The 24,553-nt window shown below is 48.0% G+C and overlaps 9 protein-coding genes and 1 non-coding gene across 10 annotated transcripts; 5 read left to right on the top strand and 5 right to left on the bottom strand.

Moving 5' to 3' along the window:
- Positions 1–1,504: 1,504 nt before the first annotated feature.
- On the top strand, positions 1,505–1,575 carry EURHEDRAFT_t64. Its single transcript has one exon. It is a non-coding gene; the product is annotated as a tRNA-Gly (tRNA).
- A 1,353-nt stretch (positions 1,576–2,928) lies between these two features.
- Positions 2,929–4,287, top strand: EURHEDRAFT_401976 (Rieske [2Fe-2S] domain protein; the record flags this gene model as incomplete). Its single annotated transcript, XM_040780120.1, has 1 exon — positions 2,929–4,287. The coding sequence occupies one exon, from the start codon at positions 2,929–2,931 to the stop codon at positions 4,285–4,287; it is 1,359 nt and encodes a 452-aa protein (XP_040639480.1).
- A 3,784-nt stretch (positions 4,288–8,071) lies between these two features.
- On the top strand, positions 8,072–9,851 carry EURHEDRAFT_411514 (MFS transporter). Its single transcript, XM_040781641.1, has one exon. It carries the CDS (start codon positions 8,149–8,151, stop codon positions 9,739–9,741), a length of 1,593 nt encoding a protein of 530 aa, XP_040639479.1. The 5' UTR covers positions 8,072–8,148; the 3' UTR covers positions 9,742–9,851.
- EURHEDRAFT_411513 (membrane insertase OXA1) lies at positions 9,842–11,772 on the bottom strand. The gene is made up of 3 exons (XM_040781640.1): positions 11,608–11,772; positions 10,757–11,530; positions 9,842–10,698 (listed from the first exon to the last, which is right to left on the bottom strand). The coding sequence occupies exons 1-3, from the start codon at positions 11,692–11,694 to the stop codon at positions 10,048–10,050; spliced, it is 1,512 nt and encodes a 503-aa protein (XP_040639478.1). The 5' UTR covers positions 11,695–11,772; the 3' UTR covers positions 9,842–10,047.
- Positions 11,773–11,918: 146 nt separating this feature from the next.
- EURHEDRAFT_411512 (TOM13-domain-containing protein) lies at positions 11,919–13,081 on the bottom strand. The gene is made up of 3 exons (XM_040781639.1): positions 12,969–13,081; positions 12,364–12,908; positions 11,919–12,303 (listed from the first exon to the last, which is right to left on the bottom strand). Exons 2-3 carry the CDS (start codon positions 12,640–12,642, stop codon positions 12,208–12,210), a joined length of 375 nt encoding a protein of 124 aa, XP_040639477.1. The 5' UTR covers positions 12,643–12,908; positions 12,969–13,081; the 3' UTR covers positions 11,919–12,207.
- A 1,092-nt stretch (positions 13,082–14,173) lies between these two features.
- Positions 14,174–14,769, top strand: EURHEDRAFT_411510 (uncharacterized protein). The gene has a single exon (XM_040781638.1). The coding sequence runs from the start codon at positions 14,409–14,411 to the stop codon at positions 14,709–14,711; it is 303 nt and encodes a 100-aa protein (XP_040639476.1). The 5' UTR covers positions 14,174–14,408; the 3' UTR covers positions 14,712–14,769.
- Positions 14,770–15,074: 305 nt separating this feature from the next.
- Positions 15,075–17,790, top strand: EURHEDRAFT_514732 (P-loop containing nucleoside triphosphate hydrolase protein; the record flags this gene model as incomplete). Its single annotated transcript, XM_040786297.1, has 4 exons — positions 15,075–15,149; positions 15,207–15,568; positions 15,622–16,330; positions 16,810–17,790. The coding sequence occupies 4 exons, from the start codon at positions 15,075–15,077 to the stop codon at positions 17,788–17,790; spliced, it is 2,127 nt and encodes a 708-aa protein (XP_040639475.1).
- On the bottom strand, positions 17,620–18,333 carry EURHEDRAFT_411505 (uncharacterized protein). Its single transcript, XM_040781637.1, has one exon. The coding sequence runs from the start codon at positions 18,308–18,310 to the stop codon at positions 17,873–17,875; it is 438 nt and encodes a 145-aa protein (XP_040639474.1). The 5' UTR covers positions 18,311–18,333; the 3' UTR covers positions 17,620–17,872.
- Positions 18,334–19,262: 929 nt separating this feature from the next.
- Positions 19,263–20,501, bottom strand: EURHEDRAFT_514731 (NAD(P)-dependent alcohol dehydrogenase; the record flags this gene model as incomplete). The annotated part of the gene is made up of 2 exons (XM_040786296.1): positions 19,263–20,212; positions 20,285–20,501. 2 exons carry the CDS (start codon positions 20,499–20,501, stop codon positions 19,263–19,265), a joined length of 1,167 nt encoding a protein of 388 aa, XP_040639473.1.
- A 2,884-nt stretch (positions 20,502–23,385) lies between these two features.
- On the bottom strand, positions 23,386–23,805 carry EURHEDRAFT_376845 (uncharacterized protein; the record flags this gene model as incomplete). The annotated part of the gene is made up of 4 exons (XM_040778896.1): positions 23,386–23,464; positions 23,543–23,617; positions 23,679–23,740; positions 23,797–23,805. The coding sequence occupies 4 exons, from the start codon at positions 23,803–23,805 to the stop codon at positions 23,386–23,388; spliced, it is 225 nt and encodes a 74-aa protein (XP_040639472.1).
- Positions 23,806–24,553: the final 748 nt, after the last annotated feature.

Raw genomic sequence — 24,553 nt, 5'->3', positions numbered from 1 at the left:
TATGTCCATTGCACGGGCAATGCAGACACTCCGAAAAAAACGTAGTACGCCGAGATCATGTGATGATTGCTACTGAGTCTATTGATTTTCTCTTGACCAATATGCACGTACGACATCCCCAAAACTAGTGGCGGAGAAAGAGGGAGTGCTCCACTGACACGGTAAAGACCACCTCTTCGCCGTCTTACGGGCACACTCAAGATAACTACTCCCATCCGATGAGAAGTTCGCAGCAACCTGAGCCCTTCAAATTACCACATCGCCCTTTACTATGTTTTTAACAATAAAGTTGTTGACTCTGGTAACACGATTGTCCTCACATCCAATGATCCCACCGCCCTCTGCCCGAGGCAGCCCTTGTTGAAATGCAATGGATACATAACAGGGTCACCACCCTGCATCATTAATTCTGGAGGCGCGATTAGGTGAGAGAAGATATGTGGAAAGAATCATCCATCTTGGGGTTACTACTGTTCTTGAGAAATCCAGTTCCTTTCGCGACAGCCTCTGCCACGAGAAGAATCTCTAACATTTGTATAACATCCAGGAAGATAAATTCTTAGTATATCCTATGGGATATGGATCACGGGGTTGAAGTACCAGAGAAAGATGTTTACATGGGACCATCATCCCCAAGGATAGCCCAGAAAACAGAACTCATGTTCTCTGTTATCTACAGTTATTGACCGAGCTTCGAGCCACACCATGTCAAAAATGCCCCCCAGGCCATTCATAATGGATATCAGAGCTTAATTTATACTTGGTTAATGAGTTGTATCGCTTATATCGACGGAAAGTCTCTATCTAGCGAGTCTTCTGCGATACCCCCGCTGGAACTCTACGAGGGAGATTTGAAGATTGCTGTTGCCATGAGCTGAAGAAGTAATTCCTCCCAGAGGCCTTGTCGTGCTCTTTAAGGACCCCAAATTGCCTAAGCGATGTGGTGCCCAATCCGCAGGCACATGTCTGTCATTCGATTTTTCATAAGTCAACGCCATAATGACTCCGATTGCCTAAACATGAGTTTTTAAGTACCCTGATTAATCCCTTAGTTGCTGGAGAAGCCGGAAATTCCCAAGAAGCCAGAAGACAGGGCTCTCGGTCCTCGGAGTATTCGGCGCCTTTTCAGTATCTAGATCAGCAATGTGTATACATATGTCAACATTTCGTCTTGAACCAATCGGTGGAAGTGTTGCTACCTGTGACTGTCTTGCGAATGAGATTTTATAATCGCCATCCAGTATACAACACATTGGCACGCCTCTTGAAAAATCGTACTGTATTCTCTCTGACCGTGTTTCGGTTGAAGCTTTCTGATGGCAACCTATTGCCTCAAGTTTTCGGTCTACAGATGTTTTTGAAGAATAGAAAATACTCCAGTGTTTTCGAATACACGTCACTTGTTGATTAAGATAAAGTTAGGGCCAACCATGGTGCATACCAGGAACGACTTTATAAGTCTATTATTGGAATCGGACTTTCAATAAGCCACTTCCGAAGCGTAGCATCGTTGGTCTAGTGGTAGAATTCGTCGTTGCCATCGACGAGGCCCGTGTTCGATTCACGGACGATGCATATATTTTTATTTTTATTTTTTATTTTGCCCGCCGCGGCCACCAGACTCGCGGCTTGTCCTTTCTTATTTCTATTATTCTTTGGGGGTGTATTAATTGCCGTTAAATAAAATGCTACGTCAATATTCCCTCCCCACTCGTGTCAGGAGTACATGGAGTGGCTCGCTCAAGTCTCCAGGGCTGATGTTATATGGATACGATCTGTAACGGCCATGGGGGATGTTTATTACTAGCCGAGCCTTAATAGAACATACACGGCCTAAGTTGAACTATGTGATGGATTAGAGTGGTCCAGTCTACCTATTTATGTCTTCGCTATCAAGTCAGCTAAGCGATTTTGTATGAAGGAAATGCCAAGCCGGTACCCAGTTGTCCACGAACCGGGTCCAATGGTTCTGGAAATAGATACTGGAAGGTTGGGAGAGGTCCAAGTGCTTGATTACCTCCAAAAAGGACCGAAGGATTGGGTATGACAGCACGGCTAGAACATCTGCGGCATGGAAGAAGGCGAGAAGTTGTGCTGTTGATCGAGGTTCGGGGAGTAAATCTTCCAGCCAGAGTTGCATGTGTGAGTCGAAATACTCCGGCAATTCTGGGATGGATTGGTGACTGGGTAGCAGAGTGGATGGGAGAGTGTAGCTCCAGTCCTTGGCTAGCATGAGCAGTACCCCGTCTCCTGGCGCAATGTCTTTACTTAATTTGTGGTTCCAGGATTTGTTCCGAGAAGACTGCCACTGGCAACACAGTTTGCCTATGGCACTCAATTTGACCAAAAGGATGAACTTCTAGTCGTTGTTGCTGCAGTAGCAAATACTATGCTGATTTATCCCTTTCAGATTAGTACGCGGATAACCTTCTGCCTTATCTAGGACTTTCGCTGCCACTTCCAGGTCGTTCAGCAGTACATGAACATCATTGGCCTTAGACCCATGGGGCTCATTGATATACCCGTTCAAGCAGACATAGACTATGCGCCCCATAAACGTCGACATCCGTCCATACCCTATATGGAGCTTCTGCTTCCTGGAAAAACAAACATAGCCCCAAGCGAGATCTGATCTCTAGTCTTGGGTTGATTTTGACCTGCACAGAATCCGGGGTCAACGTTATCTTATAGACATAAATTGACCAATCAGAGGTCTTTCAGTACTAGGTGTAGAATATTGGCTTCCTGGTTAAAACGCACTCAGTCAAATACGCACTAACCGCTTATGGGATAGCGGGACACATCCCACCAGGCACGTGACATTGAAAAAAAATATCTCGAACAATAGACAACTTCAAAAGCGACTCAACCCAGGCATCCTCTCCCACTGTGTGTGAAGCAAACACTCCCGAACCATAAAAAGAAAAAATGTCAATCAAACTCGGGTTCCTGCCTGACCTAAAAAGCGCACGACATGTGATTCATCTCTCCGACGACAAGCGACTGGTCCTTTTCCGCTTGCCATCAATCGAGCCTGCAAAATCCAAGACCAAAGCAGCCAATGAGGCGGAAAATGGCTGGTCGTTTTATGCCATGGAGGCGGAGTGTCCGCACGCCGGTGGTCCAATGGAGGATTCGCAGGTGGATATTGAGGATTCCGCGTATATCGTCTCGTGTCCGTGGCATGCGTATGATTTCAATGTAGAGACGGGGGAGTCGAGCGTTGGGATTAAGGCATGTACTTATCCTGTGGAGATCCGTGGGGAGACTATTTTCTTGAAGTATCCGGAGGACCGTATCAGTTTGAGGCAGCTGGAGCCGGTGACAGAGCAGGTCAAATTTAAGAAGCCAGGGCAAACTCAAGAGACTGAGCTCTTGGAGAGCCTTCAGAAAAGTCTTGAAATTTCCTCGAGGCCTGTATTTTTGGATGATAGTGCGACGTTTTGTGATTGGGCTGTTCATATTTTGAACACGTCTCATCCGGAACACAAAATCGAGCTCACGGTGCATCTGTTCTCGATCTTCACTGAGCGGGAAATGTCGTCTTCACCAATGGAAATCGGCAGAGGCACGATCACGCCTCCTGTCACACCACCACGAGAAAATTTGAATACCGTGAAGGCTACGGAAATGCCGCGTTCGCGAGGAGGTGGAACGCTGAAAAGCCGGATTACCATGCTACACGCCCTAGCTAATATCGAATTATGGGCTATCGACCTTGCCATTGATATCTGCGTGCGGTTCTCGACTTTCCATGCCGAAGAGACCGGAGAGGAACTACCGCGCGCCTTCTTCCATGACTGGCTGAAGGTTGCCAGCGACGAAGCAAAGCATTTTTCATTCCTGCGCACTAGACTCGAGGAAATGGGCTCTTTCTTTGGTGCTCTCCCCGTTCACCACGGCTTATGGGAATCTGCAACTGCAACCGCTCATGATCTCCGTGCTAGAATCTGCATCATCGCGCTGGTGCACGAAGCTCGTGGTTTGGACGTTAATCCTATGACGATCGAGAAATTCCGCAAAGCAGGCGACATTGACAGCGTCGGAGCTTTGGAAGTGATCCACAACGACGAGATTACCCATGTCACCACTGGTCACCGATGGCTAACATGGATCTGTGGCCAAGAAAGCACTGATCCGGTTGAGGTTTTCCGTTCGAACGTCAAGGAGCATTTCCGGAGTGGGCTAAAGGGCCCTTTCAATACCGAAGCGCGGATGCAGGCTGGTATGGATGAGCGGTACTATGGGAATTATGGAAAGCAGCCGGCCAATGTCAAGGTGGCTTAGTGTGGTGTTAAGGATTGGGATACTGGATTGCTCAGTATCATTAACTACCATGAACTGTTACCGCTAGCCAGCTTCAGACTCACTGGCATACTTTCAACCATTCACATGTGACAATCAAATGTTGAAACAACGATGACCTTTCACGGCAAGACAAGATAGCGCTCGTGAACCATTAAAGGTCGACTCGCGCCAACGTGAACTTCGTTTCGAAGACGATTTGAAAAATTCTTTCTAGGTCAGGTGCAAAGCAGGGACATTCGGACGAGGAGTCCGTATCGTCATTTGTTTGAACTGTGCATATTGAAATGAGCTGGTTTTTCCCCGGGTATATTTCTATGGGCTGAACATAGCGCATGCGGATGGGATGGCGTATGTACCTCGGGGTCGATGTCGTCCTATTCGGCTTGATGGTCGGTATGGCTTTCGTGGCAACGCCATGAGGGGGAAATAGTCAGGTTATCTGGGATTACTGACTTCTTAGAAGAAATCAAATAAACCGCCAGATCTTGTATGGAAGCAAACACGAGGTATATCGCACATTTAAATAAAAATAGAATCCTTCTCCATCCTTAGTTACAGCAAATCGTCAACAGGAATACATTTCTAATCAAGAAAGACCATATAACGCCGCAAATCAAACAGAGACATAATCCGTGACCCACAAATCTCTAGCCCTAAACCATCCCCACTATTATCCTAGCCGTCTGAATCGTAATCGTAATCGTAGACATTCATCGAGTTGTAAAAGGTATCATTCGAAAGAACAAGCAAGCATGAATGAGACTAGTCTATCTCGAAGTCGTGTTCCGGTAAAGCTGCCTATTTCCTTTTCATCTTGTTGCGACGACGGCGCTGACAGCAACAAGTTATAGCATTTTCAACCCAAACAGCGAGTGTAAGAAGCAGCCATAGGACGAAAGCCGATATAAGTGCTTCGCCGATAAGTTCTGTCCATGTTTTTTCGTTGTTGGCGATTTTGCGGATCTCAGTCGCTATGGTGATTAGAGGGTCTTCGAAGCCTGGATTCAGTTTAGGATTGATTCTGAAAGGCAATATTCTTTTGGGGAAGTAGGCGGCGTACTGCAAAGAATGAAGAAACCTATAGCAGCAAAAATCCCCAAAGGACAAATGTCGACGTGATAGAGCCTTGGGTTGAAATTTTTGAGATCCCAGCCTGTGTGCCGTTGCGGTTTTCTGAGCTTGCGTCGGAACGGCTCTTTCATTGGAACCAAATTGAGATCTTTTGTATCCTTAAGACAATTAATGGTTAGAAAGAACGAAGACAGAGCATAAAGAGAAGCGGATTGTGTGTTGGTTTGTGATGGTTTGGGAGGCTTGGGGAGTTGTCGTGGAAATAGGGCTTCCTATTTGGGAATGGTTGACATGAGCCTCATTCACATAATTGCATGCTAGGCTTTTTTCAGGCTCTTTCAACTCTCTTCTTTCAAAATTATAGCTATAGCATTCCGCATTATGCTGTGGCCAAAGACTTGATCAAACAGTGACTCAGTTATTGTGGTGACTTGAGTTGACACAAGCAGTCTCTTTGGATCGATTAAAAGACTAGTCTTTCGACAACAAAAGTATTCTTCGAAGTCTAGGCAGATAGTGCCACCAACAACCACATGGACTCTGAGAATAATCTCAAAGGAGCGTACTCGCCGTCATGGGTATGTGTTTGAGCCTTAAGAATAGTGCGGGAATAACGCTAACAAATCGTGGCACTTGCTATAATAGGGCAACTCACCTTGACGCGATCCACGGATATTATCCGTTCTCTACGCGCCATTGAACTGTCTTTCAGCGGGATCAAGGGCGCCTCCCTACTACACAGGATGCGAGTGGGCATTTTTTTCGATCGAGTTAGAAATCTTTCGATGAGCGACAGGATGAAGCGTGTTTCAATGGCCTATCCGTGATCTCAGATAAGCAACGGTATGGATGGGTGCGACAGAATATATTGTCGAAATTGAAGTGAGTTGATCGAACTTTCGTATGCCGTTGGCATTATGTCATTGACGATTTGCTTTGTCTAGACCTATATCACCAACACAACCGCTTATCAGACCCAAAAAACCGACAGACGAACTTTTTGGTCGCATAATGATACTGATCCGGGCTGAGTCCCACGCTGGCTTCCGACAAATCCCAGAATTGACAGTGATGACTGCCTACATTGTCATGACATTTAAAGTGAGGTACCTTCTCAAAATTTCTCTTTCTTTTCCTAGTGGATACCCTGGAGATTCTCGTATGCCATGGATAATTGGCGGCATGTGTATTCGCCAAATAAACATAAACTTATTACGGTTGTGTTATGGAACCTGGTCATCGAAGAGCCGCATACTGCAGACTCTGAAACTCAGTGCCTAGTATGTTACCAAAATATTCTTGAAATCCATAAGTCCATCGAGGCTTGAACGTAGTCGCGCTAAGGCTTGAATAGGTCAACGGCAAATGAAACCCAAGATATCCAGCTTGCCGCATCCATTCATCCTTAATTGCTACACAAATTGTCCTTGACATTGAATTCCATTTCTTATTGCCTTATTCCGGTGCTAGAAGCACCTCAACAGCCTCATGAGCCTCGTTAATTGGGCCCATTATTCTTATATGTAACCCCCAAGTTCAGCTGCTGAATACTCCAACGCAGTCACTGTCTTCTCAGTCAAGGCCATAAGATCTACATTCTGGCTCAATGGTCGTTTCTCCACACCCATACAAGTATGGCGTTAGCCTGATCAACACCTTGGAGAACTGCAACAAGGCACTCTCTATTACAAAAATCCACATGTCCGCCATTTCGCTTACGAAAATCGGCACAACAATATAGAGCGCTAAAAAAGCTCCTATATATGCACACGCTGGATATATCTGTGTTTTCAATGGTTCATCAGAAACCTAGAGGATTGGAAATGGTGGACTTGTCGGTAGCCTTCCCATATTAGGCGATTGGCATCCAATAGGTTTAGTTTTTTTCATACGGTCCTTTCATTATCTAAGAAGCCGCTATATTCAACGATGAATGACCCGCTGAGTAAATGCAGGACTCGAAAGAATCTCCAATAATATTGGATATCATGGATCTTGTGATCAATACTTATTCGTGTTCTCAGCAATCCATCGTTTCTGTCAATCTATACGGGCTTCTACGAAGTAAATGGTTGTGAGCTAGACTGAAATCCGGACAGGTGACTTCAAATCAATTTGCACTAAACCTGGAGTTGTCCAGAAGATGGCAAAGCACTCTGGCAGTGCTGTTGCCGTGGCTTGCTTGCAGGAAGTACGATCAACCTTCAAATGGCACACGGATTGATGGAAGCTGACAATATCTCACGGGAGTCAACCTTATTCTCGCCGTTTCTAGCATCGCCCAAACAGCATATTGACCCTCATAAAAAGCTGGATCACTTTGTACGAAGGCACAAAAATATTGCGATGAAGAGCACATGACTTCGATTTATTACATAAGCGCGTATAATTCTGTACACAACGGCTACACATCGGCGTTATGCCCTAACACGCCCTACAAAGTACGCCCTGCGCCCTTTGTACGACAACTGACCTTGCAGATTCTCCGCATGGGGCACAGTGGTAGCGTGCCGTTTTACCCGTCCAGATGACAAATGGGTTGCAATGCAGAGACCCTCCTTATGGAGAAAATGAAGATGATGAGGACCCGATTGGCCCTGTGGGCCGGTTCGGCAGTGGTTTCGGATATCGCTTCAAAGTCCGATGGGTCCTAGGACCCATCGGATTTCGCGAAAATTGTTCTCTGGTCACTAAAAGAACGATGGATTCCGTTACGACGTTTCAAACTACTCTTGCGTGCTCTCCGGGGTATCAATATAACCGGCGACGATGGGAACAGGCCTGGAGACAACTGACTTGGAAAGCGTTCGAGTTGACCAGCCGCGAACTATACCTTACTGGCGACAGGTACTCGACCAAGGTGCCATTACTCAGGATGTGCTGGATTACACTTATCCCGGGTCAGGAACGGTGGAGGATCCGTTCGTGGTGTCTTGGATCCCCAATGATCCTCGGAACCCAATGTTAATGCCAACCATGAGAAAGGTGGGCATCACGATCGTGGTGTCGACGGCAGCACTGGCGGTTGCTGTAGCGTCGTCTGCATATACAGGCGCTATCAATCAGGTAAAAGAAGATCTCAATATCGGAACAGAGCTCGCCACGCTTGGACTATCGCTTTTCGTTATCGGATTTGCCCTAGGGCCCTTATTCTGGGCTCCGCTGAGCGAGTTCATCGGCCGCCAAACGCCATTCATCTTCTCCCTGGGTCTTATGACCGCCTTTCTTGCTGGCTGCGCCGGGGCCGAGAATATACAAACCCTGGCTATCCTACGATTTCTGGGCGGCTGTGCCGGGTCGGCACCCTTTACCAACTCTGGCGGCGTTATCAGCGACATGTTCCAAGCAGAACAGCGCGGCCTGGCACTAAGTCTATTCGCAGCCGCACCCTTCATGGGCCCCGTCCTCGGGCCCATCGTCGGTGGCTTCCTAGGCATGAACGCGGGCTGGAAATGGGTCGAAGGCCTCCTCGCCGCATTCTCCGGCGTCCTCTGGATAACAATGACACTTCTCGTCCCAGAGACCTACGCCCCGGTCCTCCTCCGCCAACGCGCAAAACGCCTCTCAACACTCACCGGCAAAGTCTACCGCACAAAACTAGACATCGAGCAAGAAGGTGGCGTCTCCCTAAAACGCATGTTTGCAAAAGCTCTCCTCCGACCCTGGGTCTTGCTCTTCCGCGAACCAATCGTTCTCCTCCTCTCCGTCTACATTGCTATCATCTACGGCGCGCTGTTCATGATGTTCGCTGCCTTCCCTATCGTCTACCAACAAGGCCGCGGCTGGAACCAGGGTATCGGCGGCCTAGCCTTCCTAGGTATTATGGTAGGCATGGTTTTTGCAACACTCTACTCCATCCCAGATAACAAGCGGTACCTTAAAGTATCCAAATTCTACGGCGGCTTCGCACCCCCCGAATCCCGCCTCCCACCCGTAATGCTCGCCGCAGTCTGCATCCCCATTGGCCTCTTTTGGTTTGCATGGACAAACTCCCCCTCCATCCACTGGATGGCTAGCATCGCCGGCTGCGTGCCTTTCGGCTTCGGCGTCGTGCTCATCTACCTCGGCGTGCTCAGCTATCTAATCGACTCATACACCGTTTTTGCTGCATCAGCGCTCGCCGCGAACGCAGTGGCACGGTCTATGTTCGGTGGTATTTTCCCGCTGTTCACGACGTATATGTATGAGGGATTGGGGATTCATTGGGCGTCGTCGATTCCGGCGTTTTTGACTCTGGCGTGTATGCCTTTTCCGTTTATTTTTTATAAGTATGGGGAGAAGATTCGGAGACGTTGTAAGTATGCAGCGGAGTCGCAAATGTTTATGCAACAGTTGCATGCTGCTGCTAGGGATGACAAGTAGTGTACATTGTTTTGGATAGCGTGCATAGCGATGGAATCTTCTTTTGGATTTATTAGCGAGGACATGTTTATAAAAGTTCTTAATTTTTAATATCATATTTTATGCGTGCTTTTGTACAGTAAAATAAAGCTGGTAACAGACGGTAATTCATTGAACCATATCTTTTCTTATACACGAAAAGAAGATAGATAAATGGTACAGCAGTCAGTAGTATATGGTACAGTGGTTAAAGGAAAAATACGAAACCCAAACATCCCTATGTGACAAATTCCCAAAATATTCTTCATTCATACTCGTGGACTCTTTTCACCGTTGGTTCTGAGAGAACGAAGCACGAGCCTTCTCTCGTTGCCGCTCGAGAGCCTTCATGTATTCCGCTCTCTTGGCATGGTTACGCTCCTCCCGCTTCCACTCTTCTTCCTCCCTTCTCCTCCGCTCGTAATCAGCGGCTAGTTTCTGATCCTTTTCACTAAGGCGCGGCGGTTCAGCGACGGAACCGTCCGCGTTCTTGGTGGGACCGGAGCCGCGGAATTCGTTAATCTTCTCGGTTGCTTCACGCTGGATGTTGTTCTTGTTCTCCTTGAAGGAGTTGACCATGCGGTCAATGAAGCTGATGTTGGCTTCTTGGGAGGCGGCGCTTTGCTTCTGGGCCTCGGCAAGCTTGGCCTGTTGGGCCTTCATGAGATCCTGGAGCATGCGAAGGTCGTTGTTTCGGGCTTCTGCGGCGGCAGGGTCAACCATCTTTTTGGGGATGGCCATGCCTGCGAATTTCCTGAAGCTTTCGTTTTGGACGAGGTACGATTGGCCCAGGGCGAATAGACCTGTCGAGACGAAGTAAAGTTGGAGGGCACTAGGGAAAAAGGCCATGAAAGCGAAACTGATAGCAGGAAGGCCATAAAGGAATGCTTTTCCAAAAGATGAGTTCAACATGTCATTCATGCCAGCCTCTCCACCTTTCTGTATTCATGTCAGCGACCAATCCATCGTATTTAGAGATATCGATAGTAGAACCTACCCGGAGAGTAAGATGCATAAATGTTGCTGAAAGAGCTGGGAGAATAAAGACCGGATCAGCAACAGTAAGGTCTTTCAACCACCCCGCCGCCTCCACAGCCAAGCCCGGGACAGGAAGCGAAGTCATTCCATTAACAACTCGATAGCACCCAAAACCCAGGGGAACCTGGAGGAAAGGAATAAACGACTTGATCGGCTTAATCCCGTGGTCACTCTGCAACTTGCTCATCTCTGCCCGGATCCTGGTTGCTTCCACCATGTTCCCTGCCGTGTTGGTCTGAAGCATTTTCGTGCGGAGAGGGTTGATGATGTGCTTGATGTTCTGCATCCTGGCAGCCGTGTCGGACGCACCCAGCATGGGGTAAAGTAATGCCAGACGGACCAAAAGACCTGTTCCCACGATACTCGCCCACCACGGCAGACCTGACCAGATGTGAATATGCTCGATAACCCATTCGATCATTGACGATGGACCCCAGCCATAATCTAACCCAAGCTGCTTTAGGTATCCCATGTGTTCGGGGATTGCGTCGATGTCCGATAGCGACAAGCCGGAGATGTCACCAGCTTCCGTTTGAGCGGCCTGATCAGCAGCACCTTCGCTGGCAGTCGTGCCAGAAGCAACGGATGCGGTTGACGAGGTCGAGTTGAAACGAGCGGCCATTATCGGTCCAGGAACAACGGAAGGTGTAGCTCTCCGTGTGAGACCACCTGTGAGTGTCTGATTGATTCGTCCATATCCACCATAAGCGCTCTGCAACCGAAATGTCGATATCTGTAAGAAACGAACGACTCTCTATCGTTAGTCCCTCCCAATTTCTCATGTCAGAGAATCAATTCCCGGGGACTAACCGAACGACTAGAGCGTGGGACAGTCAATCGCTGCCGGGCAATGGCAGGCATTGCGCCACGCCCTTTTAAACCGGCGCCTCCCAACATTGTAACAACTTGACGGCGCACAAACCGGAACGAAAGACAACAGCCAGGATACTTTTCGGAGTGGAGTGGAAACGGGCAGGCGGGCAACCAACTGAATGCTTCCCGCCGTCTTTTTTTTGGATGTTTTCTGCCGGGCGGAGAGAGGGCTGTACGGGGACCGATAAGAACCATGGCGCATTATAAACAATGCACTGTTACTATTCTACTTGAAGATACTGAGAATAGCGTGGATGTTTGTGACTTGTATTTGCAATGTGCGGTCGTAAGATCACAACGGTATGCCAATTCAAATTCAAAAGAGTGTTTCGCCAAACGCCGTCTGGGGTTCTGGAACCTATGTACACAAAAGACAAAGTCCACGCGCACTTAGCGCACGGTTTAGGGGTGGAAAACCAGGCAGAGGTTGAAAAAGCTCCGGGGTGTAATCATGCAGTGCTGGGCAAGCGATGTAAAATCGGGGAAGGGGTTCAGAGGGAAGAGGGGCAAAAGGACAGAGTTACTGTATGTAGCTGTTTATTCCAAGGATGTGGTGTCCCTCAAGCCCCTCCTCGAGGAAACATCGCGGACTTCAATACCAGGGCCAACGGATCTCCGGTAGGTTGGGAAGACCTGCGCGGAGTCATTACATTAGCATCCTGCAACGATTAGGGATTTTGGCGATGACAGTACCTTGGTGTTGGCCCAGCCAAGTCTGAAAGCAGCCTCATGCGCAAACAGTTCTCCAAAGCCCAGCATCAATCCGTTCACAAAGGGAAGCACCAGGTTGATTGCGGCACCTCGCAGGACACTCCAGAATGTTGGGGGCTTGTAAAGGAGCACAGGCGAGGTGGACGTCGAGTGAACAGACGATACCAGCTCGTTTGGCGCAGAGTAGTTTTCCGAGTCCGATGGGATGGTCAGGCCGGACTCGTAGAGCTCCTTGGGGCCGGCGTGGGCGTCGGATGCCATGATGCGGGGGGGATCGACCAGGGGAAATGGGAAGGACGAGTCGAGATGAGGAGAGTTGGAAATTTTGAAGATGATGCTGTATTTAACAAGATCTCCGGATTTCAGATCGATAGTTCAAATGTAGAACTGAGGTATGGGTGTTTAGCCGTAGAGGTTGTTCAACGTTGTTGGTTGGTGTTGATTTGCGGCACTGTATGGCGTTATGTAAGCAGGTGTTGTTCCTGGCAAATTCGATAGCAACCAAAGCTCTCAATCCTGCTTGCAATCTGTCAAGGAGTAGTCTAGTTAATTGATTGTCAAATATAACTTCACATAACGTGACCCACATGCGAATGTCACACACGGGCGAATGTCACACAAAATTGCTCCGACGTGACTTCTGACTTCTATCACAAATATCACCACAACCAAATATGCGTCAGAAAAATGATGAAAGCCAAGTAATATTGGCCCTTCAAGCTATGCAAAATGACAAAAAACTGAGCGCTCGAGCAGCTGGAAAGATCTATCACGTGGATCATGAGAAGCTTAGTCGCCGCCGGCGTGGCATGCAATCACGATGCAATATATCAGCCAATTCACGAAGGCTCACTGATTTAGAGGAATCAATGATTGTTGAACACATACTTGATCTAGATTCCAAAGGGTTTTCTCCTCGGTTGTCTGGTGTGGAAGATATGGCCAACCAATTACTTGCAACACGCAACATGGGATGTGTTGGTGTAAACTGGGCCAGCACCTTTGTTAAACGGCACCCAGAGCTCACAACTCGTTTTAGTCGGAAATATGACTATCAGAGAGCTTTATGTGAAGATCCAGAGGCTATCCATTGTTGGTTCATGCTTGTTCAAAACATAATCGCGAAGTACGGCATCCAGGAAGCAGATATTTATAACTTTGATGAAACTGGGTTTCAGATGGGAGTGATCTCAACTACAATGGTTGTCACAAGCTCCGAACGACATGGAAAGGCAAAAATAAAACAGCCAGGCAATCGTGAATGGGTCACGGTGATCCAGGGAGTTAATGCTCATGGCTGGGCGATCCCGCCATACATCATTGTCAAGGGTCAATATCACCTTCTTTCTTGGTATCAGAATAGCCAACTACCAATGGATTGGGTTATCGGTACATCCGAAAACGGTTGGATAACGAATGAACTTGGCTTGGAATGGATTAAGCACTTTGATGAATATACAAAAGCCCGAACAATTGGTTGTTACTGTCTCCTGATTCTTGATGGCCATGCAAGTCACCACTCAACTGACTTTGAGCTTTATTGCAAAGATAATAAGATTATTACACTTTGCATGCCTGCGCATTCATCCCATATCCTCCAGCCTCTTGATGTTGGATACTTTAGTCCCTTGAAGATTGCTTATGGTAAGCATATTGAAGGGCTTATGCGGGCGCGTGTCACCCATATCACTAAAGAAGATTTCTTTCCTGCATTTTACACCGCATACCAAGCCACCATGACAGAAAAAAATATCAAAGGTGGCTTTCAAGGGGCTGGCCTTATCCCTTTTAACCCTGAAAGGGTAATATCTAAGCTTGATGTCCAATTTAAAACGCCAACACCGTCGAATTCGCGGCCGACTAGTTCCCATAGCTGGGTTTCTAAAACACCAAATAACCCAATTGAGGCGTCATCCCAGACAAACCTTATCAAAAACCGAATCTCTCGTCACCAAGATAGCTCTCCATCATCAATTCTGAATGCTGTTGACATCCTCGCGAAAGGCACAACGAAGATAATGCATAAGATGGATTTGATGGAAGCAGAGATTCGTGAACTTCGGGCGGCAAATGAGGCCCTTAGCAAACGCCGGAGGGCTAAAAAAACACGTCTAAGGAAAGGAGGGTCACTTTCTATACAGGAAGCTCAAGAATTAGGGGATCAAATGGAGGTTGAGGTACAACTGAAGGAGGAAACATGCAATGGGGCTGGTCAGCAACTGCGGACCGAGACACGCGCACGGCGCTGTGGCAATTGCGGAAAAGCTGGACACAATGCACGTTCCTGTCAGATAGTAGTAGAGATGTCTGAGGAAGGCGATTATGGGTAATTTTAATGGAATTTATGTGCGTTGGTGGAAATATTGGGGTTAAAGTCGCGGCGGAGCGATTTTGTGTGACATTCGCCCGTGTGTGACATTCGCATGTGGGTCACGTTATCTTCTAGTTGTCGTCAATAGACTGTATTTGGGAGGATAGACACCCCAGGCACTTCGGAACATAGTCCCACCGGATGACCAATCAGGCAGCATGACGTACAGGCAGGCAGCTGCAGCAAATAGAACAAACAGCTTTCACCTTCTGCATTACCAACTTCGTCTTGATTTGTCCTTACTTTTTCTACGGGATAGAGGCGTGTTATATCAGCATTGAGAATCTACAACCAGCTAGACTTGCGATACCCAGACGTCAACATGGAGAATAACCCCGCAAATCACGATGAGGCCGTTTCGCAGTTCTGTTCGCTGACCGGTCTTCAGCCCTCCGAGGTAGGCTTCGCTCTAAGGATACCATGCGATAAACACGGCTAACTCTGGCCGCTTTAGGCCCAGGAATACCTCGCGGCTAATGGGTGGGATATCGAGGCGGCAGTGACCGAGTACTTCGCGGAACAAGACGAAGCTTTGCAAGACGCACATACAGGTGGGCAGCATTTTGGTGCCGGGGAGGGATCTGCTGGTCCGTCAGCTTCGTCGTCGTCGCATACACCTCAGCAGTCGTCTTCAGGTGGACGCAGTCGTCCTCCCAAGAAGTTCGCTACCATGCGTGACTTTGCGTCTGGGGGCGGTGATTCTTCCGATGATGACGAGAACCCCAACCAGCCTTTCTTTGCGGGTGGTGAGAAGTCCGGGTTGGCTGTGCAGAATCCCGATGATCTCAAGAAGAAGATTATTGAAAAGGCCAGCAAGTAAGCTTTGCTATAGCTCATATATAATTATCTGCAGCAGCTGACTCGAACAGAACCCAACTCCCATCCTCTGACGAACCTCAACCCCGAAGAAACCACTTCACCGGTACTGCCCGTACTCTGGGTGGTGACGATGCTCCCAGTCAAGTAATCGAAGCTCCCAGTGCCCCCGCTGCTCCTCAGCTGCCACAACGAGTTCAGCGGACCCTCCACTTCTGGTCAGATGGCTTCTCGGTCGACGATGGAGACTTGTACCGCTCGGACGATGCACGGAACGCAGAGATTCTCGACGGAATTCGACAGGGACGCGCTCCCCTTTCGATAATGAATGTGCAACGAGGCCAGGAGGTAGATGTGGAGATCCAACAGCACGAGGAAAAATACGTGAAACCCAAGCCCAAGTACCAGCCGTTCGCCGGACAGGGATTCCGACTCGGGAGCCCGACACCTGGTGTCACCGCAACACCTTCTGCTCCTGCTGCTGCTGCGCCTAGCCAGGCTACCTCCGAGCCCGCGAAGCCAAACGTGGATGAGTCGCAACCTGCTGTCACTCTGCAAATCAGACTCGGTGACGGAACACGCCTTACGTCCCGATTCAACACCACTCACACCATTGACGATGTCTACCAATTTGTCGGAGCGGCCAGCCCTATCAGCCAGTCGCGTCCGTGGGTATTGATGACTACATTCCCTAGCAATGAACTTACCGATAAAAGCGCTGTGCTTGGCGACTTGGCTGAGTTCAAGAGAGGTGGTGTGGTGGTGCAGAAGTGGCAGTAAACATCTTACGGGGATGCTTTGTTTAACGAAGAAAATATGGCACTTAGCTACAAAATTAATAGCACAAGCAGCCATTGCTATACCATAACTAAATAAAAATGAATAACGAGTCTTGAACTATGCTCCTCATAAAACTAGGATACCGCATCGGGAAAGATTGAAGATTGATAAGCAACGGAATGACGCAGAATCGCAACGACCATGAATTCTTATCTCAATCTCAACTCTTCAAAACACATGCAATAAAAAATTCGTATAGAAATGCCTCTAAATGGAGTTAAGAATGTTGTCCTGGTAAGTCCCGACTATCCTCTACACAACACTCCCTGCAAAAAAGAGAAAAAAAAGCCCCTCATTTCTTATCGATAACAATGCCAAACCTGAATCGCATCGCAACCTCGACTCCCTCTCCTCCCAATCCCCCTCAAACAAGAATAAACGCTAACAATGACTATGAAAAGGTCCTCTCAGGAAAAGGCGGTGTCGGTAAATCCTCCGTAACCCTGCAACTCGCCCTCGCTCTCTCCCTCCAAGGCAAATCCGTCGGCATCCTCGACATCGACTTGACCGGACCTTCAATCCCAAGGTTAGTCGGGCTCGAAGGCGCGAAGATTACGCAAGCACCAGGTGGTTGGTTACCGGTGACTGTTCATGATGCTGTCGACGGCACTACCTTAACAACAAGCGATGACTCTGCGCAAGGACAAGAGGTGCAGGTGCAAGAAGGAAGCGGAAGTGGAAGTGAGAGCAAACGAGGCTCCCTCCGCTGCATGTCCCTAGGCTTCCTCCTGCGCGACCGCGGTGATGCCGTAATCTGGCGCGGCCCCAAGAAAACAGCCATGATCCGGCAATTCCTCGCCGACGTGCACTGGGGCGAAACAGACTACCTCCTCGTCGACACACCGCCCGGCACAAGTGACGAACACATCGCGCTAGCCGAACAACTTCTCACGCTCTCCACGACAGATCCCCGTCTTGCGGCTGCAAACCCGTCACTTCCAAGGCTTGCTGGTGCGGTGCTGGTTACCACGCCGCAGGCGATTGCGACGTCGGATGTGAGGAAGGAGGTGAATTTTTGTGTAAAGACGCAGATTCCGACGCTGGGGGTTATTGAGAATATGTCTGGTTATGCGTGTCCATGCTGTGGGGAGGTGAGTAATTTGTTTTCGAGTGGGGGCGGGCAAGTTATGGCGCAGGAGATGGGGGTGAGGTTTCTGGGGATTGTGCCGGTGGATGTTAAGTTTGGGGTGTTGATTGAGGGGGATGCTGTGGATGGTGATAGTGATAGTGATGATGAGGGTGAACAGGAGAAGAAGAAGGTTGGACAGAAGGAACCGGACAACCGGCCGCTTGTTGAGAGATACAAGACAGATTGTTACTCATATGCGAGGTTTGAGGAGTTTGCGAAAACGTTAATATCTGGGATTGAGGCTACGGCGTGATGGTCTAAAAGTTCTTATGATTCATGATAGCATTGAATATAGTCGCAGGTTCATCATCGTTAGTCATTAGATATCTTAGGCCCTAGTCCGCAGACAGATCACGATGCAACATCGCGCGCAGCTGCACCTCCGCAGACTGTCGACAAGTCCTGGTTTGTCCATACCGTGTAATCCGACTAAAGAAGGACTGTAGCTCTCCCATCACAGACAACGATGACCCAGCACCATCATCCCCAGGCCTAGACTCCAACGCCTGATCCGCCTGTGCATCAAGAAGAACCTCCGACACAACGGCCGGCGTAACAACTCTCTGCTCAATATCTTCTCCCAACAAACCCCTCCCACAAACCTCATTCCCCTCCGCAAACTCTCTCATAACTGGCCACGGCCCCGATCCTAGCCCCCCAACCCCACCATCCAACCCAAATCCCAAATTCATCTCTGCCATCGACCTCGGTGTATCCGGCTCTGCCAACACGGACGATCCATCCCCCGCAACCGAAAACGGCGCAAAACTCATATAACACGAGTCCCCGCCGCCAACATCACCAGTCCCAGTCCCAGTCCCATCATGCTGCCGCTCCTGCTCAGAGCTCGCCTCGTCAACTGGTAAGAGGTATCCTGGCGGGGCGCGGATTTCGCCTAGTGGGGCTATATGGCTCCCGTATTCGTTTGCGAGACTTAGTTTGCTACGGCCGTATATTTCCGCGATGGCGGTTAGTGTTGGTTGGATGTTGGGGTCTATGGAGGTGAGGATGGATTCGATGCTGAAGGAGTCTGGTAGGGGAAGGGGAGAGCCGATGGGTTTGTTTTGGGGGGCTGGTGAGGGGCTGGGGTTACTGAGGAATGGTATGGATAGACAGCGTGCGGGTGGTGTTGATGTGCTTTTGGCCAGTTCTGGTTGTTTTTGGCAATGACTGTTGTTAATGTTTTCTCCTGTGTTACCGGAGTATGTCCGTACGAGGACTGGTTGGGATACTGGTCTTTGCGACTGAGGGGTCCCGGAGGGGTTATTTCGCGTAGTGCTGATTGTCTGTCGACGGGTGCGCGACCAGGGCGTTGACTGGTAACTATTCGTTTGACGAAGTGCTATGGTGCGGTATGCGCGAGCAGATTCATCGAGGGCCGGCTGATGACGAGAGTTTGATGGGCCTGCTGTTGCTGTGATTGGAGATGGATGTGGGGGAGAGAGTTGTGACCAGCGGTGGCGGGAGAAGGAGGATTGCTGCCTTCTTTCTCGGTGGTTTTGCATTTTGGTGTATAGGTTTAGATCTGACTATTAGACCAGGTCTTGTATACAAAATGTCCCTGAAACAAGACGATGCATCAACTGCCGCAGTATCACATGATTGCCAACTGTCAGGCTAACCAGATATAGTTAGTATATACATGTGCATCATAATAGGCCGATGCTATCAAGAACATTCCTAAAACAGAATCCATGAAGCTATTCACAAGCGGACAACCTACAACTACCACAAGATAACAGGCTTAATAGTCTGGCCGGACTGCATATCCCCAATAGCCCTCTCAAACTTCTCAGCCGGATAAAACTTGACAATCTTTTCTAACGGCAATCTCCCATCCTTCACCCACTGAATCATCCTCGGGATGTACTCCTGCGGATTCACGTCGCCCTCGACAACGCCCATGAATTGCTTTCCTGTGACCATGAATTCATGAATGGGGATTGACAATGTTGTGCCCTCGGGAGCAGTCCCGACTTGCATGATCTTCCCCTTGAACCCGGTCATTCGTGTTCCTTCCGCGATTAACGCGGGTACACCGGTTGTGTCTAGCGTGATGTTCGCGCCCAGGCCTCTAGTCATTCCCCGCACTGCCTCTGTTATAGCAGCGGTATTTTCTAGTCCGTTCACTTTGACGACATCAGTGGCACCAAGTTCCTTAGCTAGTTCAAGTCGCGACTCGTGTCGGTCGATTCCGATAATTTGCTTACAGCCTGCGACCTTGGCGCCCATGACTGCGCTTAGCCCGACACCACCCAGACCAAGTACCACGACCCGGTCTTCGGGTGTCGCATTACCGGCGTTGATGATAACCCCAGTTCCGGTTTGAATACCACAGCCTAGTGGCGAGAGAAGCTGCAGTTCTTCCCTTGTGTGGACGATATCAGAGACGTTGATGACAGAGTCTTCCCGGACAATAGACCAACTAGAGAAACTTGATTGCCCGAAGAATTTCCCGTAAATATTATACCCGTCTGCCTCATTGGACCGCTCCTCCTTGAACGTATAGTTCTCGGGAACAACATCAAAATTAATCGCATTAAAATTGAAGCAATGCGCCGGATGCCCCCGATGACACGGTTCACAGCTCTTGCACGCTGAAAATGACAAGATAACAGCATCACCGGGTTTAGCTCCTTGTGTCCCGGGACTGACTTCTCGAACGTATCCGGCTCCTGTCGTTTATTATTCATTAGCTTCTATCCCGAGGACCCTGTTAGAAAAGAAAATAAAGATAAAAAAAAAACCTTCATGCCCCATAATCCGGGGATAATGAACCCCAAACCCACTCTCTGTGCCCGCGAAATGCAGATCCGTCTGGCATATTCCCGACGCGACTATCTCGACGAGCAATTCTCGTTGTTGGAGGGGGCGGGGCGTGAGGTTTTGCAGTTTCCATCCGCCGGTGTTGTAGGGGCCGTAGGAGACTAGGCCGCGTTTTGTTGTTGTATTTGTATCGGGCATTTTACGTTAGAAATTGGGAGTAAAGAGGATGGGGTTTGTTAAAGTTGTTTGCTGCTCAGTATACTAGATATACACACGGTAGTGGGCATGGTGGGCATGGTCCGAGTGGAGTTCCGAGATGTCTATCCCACTCCCGCTCCGATTAATAGCCGAGATGTGGGTTTTGATCCCGCATTATTTGCACCATGGAGAAGTGGGTAATGCTTGGTCTGTTCTTTTGCTTGAAAATGTCTACATTAACGAAGGGTTGAGACATCATACAGTGAGCAGCAAAACCTATTTCACCACCAAACACACTCTTATTGTCTGAGTGCCACAGCCAAGATACTTGCCATAAAATTAGGTACATTCCAAACAATCTTCGCTTGTTATCTATAATACAGTAATCATACACTGTAGGCACGTGCGCTAAGAATCGTTGAAGCTGGATGGCTAATGGGCTTGTATGCTAGTTAGGACTGAGACCAATCAGGAGAAAACAACCGATTACGGAAGATATATATTCATAAAATGAATGTATGGAGGTCCAAAGTGCTGTTTAATTAATGGAATGGCCTATTTTATATGGCCAGAGCAATGTACTGAATACGGAAAGAAAATGTGTTGCGGTAGTAGGGTCAGAAACATAGCTGTTCCATGGAACGAAGACAGCGTTGTAATTAGTCCATAGAAATAGGCAGAGTGACGGAAATCCTTGCTTCAGCATCCACATACAGCAGCGCGGAGGTACTATGAAGAGCTCAAGCAGGAGAGTGGTACAAAAACCTCATTTGAATATATTCATATTGGTAGTGCTTTTTATCGCTAAGATTAAGTGTGGAGAGATAATCTCCACGAGGCAACCCAAAGAATATTTGCATTTTGTGAGCGCAAAAACACAACACCATTGAAATGGCAGATGGCAACGCATAACAAAAATCTCGAAAGCAGAAGACAAGTCACTGTTGTTAGGGTTATGAGCTCAAGTTGTCTTAACCTAAAGCTAACCTCTATTGTGCAAGAAGGAATCGTTGAAGAGACAAACAGAGCAGAGGTGGAAGTAATCTTTTATGGTCGTACAGAAATGAGGCTCCAAGTAGTGTTATCAGCAATCCCTCGCGGAAGTCAGGAGTTGACCAAAGGGGTCAATGATAGTCTTCGTATGTTAGGGGGTCGTACGAAGGTTGTTGATAGCTGTTTCAGACCCCTTGTTGGCTGCGTTCTGTGCTGGCCCTAGCCAAACTGCCATCCTTTGGGTTCGTACGAGAACCACATAACAACTGTTTACTCAATAACACAGGAAATGACAAGAAAGTGGCAACTACATTCAGTACCTCGGTATAGAAACCTGTCGAAATATAGTATATTCTACAGCTAAAAAAGCAAAGTATAAATTCCCTTGCCTTCCAAGACCCTCCTTATAAAAGGATATCAGAATATAGGAGCGAGGGTCAGTATTTTTTATGTGCATTGGTTAAGTAAAACATGAGATAAAAGAAGCTCTTTCTGATACATGGCCAAGAGCAAGGATACCATCTTTCATTGCTAAGCAATTTGGACAGTACTCTAGAGGAAGCCATAACATCTTTTTACCCTGAAGGCATATCCACTGGTTTCCATGAATAGATAGAACAGCATTGGTCTTTGACCAGAGCCAATGGGAGTGGCCCTCGAGGGACTGCCGCAGCTCACCCGTGGTGAGATCCCAGGGCTTAATAGTGCTGTCTGTCAGGGTGCGGGGTCAGGTACAGATATATTAGGAACTGACGAACAGGTTAAGCTACAGGTCAGGCTATCTACAGATACATAGACAAGACGCAGCTCTTCGAGCTGCGATAGGATCAGCGCCAGGCACAGATAGATATCTCTGTCGGAATCACAGCTTAGTCAGGGTCGAAAGTACGTATCGAGGTGGATACAGTTGAGGCCCCCCGACCGTAGACCTCCCAAATTGACTGCGGTTGCCGCACCTCGACATCGTATTCTGGCATGACATGAAGTATCATTTTGTTGAACTCTGGGAATCTTGTAGCCGCACGAGCATTGCAGCCTGAGGGATCAGGCATAAATCGGTACCAAAGCATCGACAGTTCTGGATAAGGGCTCGCTATCGGCACACCATCGAGACGTCAGGTACAAATAGACTATGGCGCTCATAGATAGAGAATCAAGCGATTCGTTCATTTTACCCTACATAAAACCTTCTCTACCTACAGGTATATCCACGTTAGCGATCCGGTATCGATTCGTAGCCGAAACGGTCGTTTGATCATATAAATGCCTAGGCCCTACACTCTAGCGTTACACAAATTTAGATAAAAGAATAGAATCTCTATATCTGTGAACACTACAGCGGCTATATATCACCTAATATTGCCTTTCAATGCTGTAGGGGATGGGCGAAGTCAATCTCGAACACTGAATGGGAAACATGGTTCCCAAAGTTAACGTAACCCTAGTCCATCCAGGTTTTCCTGATCTCGTCTGGCTGGTATCAATATGCGGGTGATTTTGGGCACCACACTAGTCTGCTATCGTAGCTTACACGCCTGTAGGCAGCTGTTAACTTCCGTGCATAACCGAAACCGTTGTACGTATTCTTGCTGTCTCAAAGTAGGTACGTACAGATATGATGATGGATGATAGAATTGGGGGACCATGCAGCCAGCATCCTTGGACTACGGGCAGCACATACATGAGTTATGTACCTTTTTTCATTCATTTCGTTTATTTGAACTTCGGTTGCAACGATCTCCTTTAACAGCTAGTTAATAACCGACAAATTATTTATAAATAAGCTCTTATGCTTAATAGTTTTCTCAATCGCAGTTCTTTCTTCATTCATACCGAATAGTGCCTAAGATATTCTTCCGAACTATTATAGTTGACAACGGAATATAGCCAGTTAATCATCATCCTCCTCAGACACATGGACAACTACGCCCTCAATGCTTTTCAATCGTTCAATACCGTATTCATCGAGGCTGAAGTTGAGTCAGAATTTAGGACCAGCCCATTCATAAGATATATAGAAACAATAGTATTGTTGGAGGGGGCCGTACTCAGCGCCAAAAATAATTGGAGGCAATGACTTGGTTGAGGGGTATTCGTCGGTTCCAGTTAATTCCTCAAGTATCCTGAGATTGTCAGCCATAGCATATTCTAAGAAGTCCCTAGGACGTTTCTGCTCCAACATACTTGTTAACCTCCTCATAATTGTCTTCCCATGCTTCTACACCCTCAAAAGTGATCTGAACAAACTATAGGTAATTTAGTATAAATAACAGTTGTCAGGGTCGTATTATATCTAACCTACCTTAGGCATTGTCAAATAATAGGAGAGTTATTGAATATAATATTCAGAAATCTGTGTGGTACTGCCTTGATAATTGTTGACTCTCGAGAAATTGTATTTGTGGGCTGATGGTATAGGAATATATAATTCTATACTGCAGATGTGGCTGGCTGGGGAATCTGCACATACACCTCATCATGCATATCATCATATGGCCTCAGCTTTGCCTCACCCGGTCACGCAACTCATCATTTATTCATGGGCAACTATTGGCAGAACCCATGACAATTGTCCAGCTGAAGCCCCACAAATTAGCTGCAGTTCAGTGGATTACATGCGTCATTTTACAGAGACACTGTTACAGACCTAGCCACATCAGCTTCACATGACTATGCGGAAGTCAAGGCAGAATCATTGGATAGCAGGTTGCGATGGAAATGCAGAAAGGAACAAGGATCAAGTTGATACCTGGTTCGGATTCGGATTCGGATTCGGATTCGGATTAACTCATACCCGTCCCAGCCAATCTTAATCCATGGCTATGCGGGAAACTGCCCCTCCGGCTGTAAGCCGCCGGGGTAGTTTTTGATACCTATTTACATCTATGGTGTGTGCTTTTCTTGAGGGCTCGGCTCCTCTCAGATTCATGAGAATCCGGGGCTCCCCGGGTCCTCTTTGTTTGCTATGTACCCAAAGACCTCAATGCTTCGCCTAACTTATTTCTTCCTCGTTTGCGGCCCCGAATTGCCCAAGGAGCCTGGTTCTCAGCATGAATTTG

Source organism: Aspergillus ruber, assembly GCF_000600275.1.
Source record: "Aspergillus ruber CBS 135680 unplaced genomic scaffold scaffold00010, whole genome shotgun sequence".
In the NCBI taxonomy this organism is placed as follows: Eukaryota; Fungi; Ascomycota; class Eurotiomycetes; order Eurotiales; family Aspergillaceae; genus Aspergillus; species Aspergillus ruber.
This window is presented reverse-complemented; position numbering and strand designations above follow the sequence as displayed.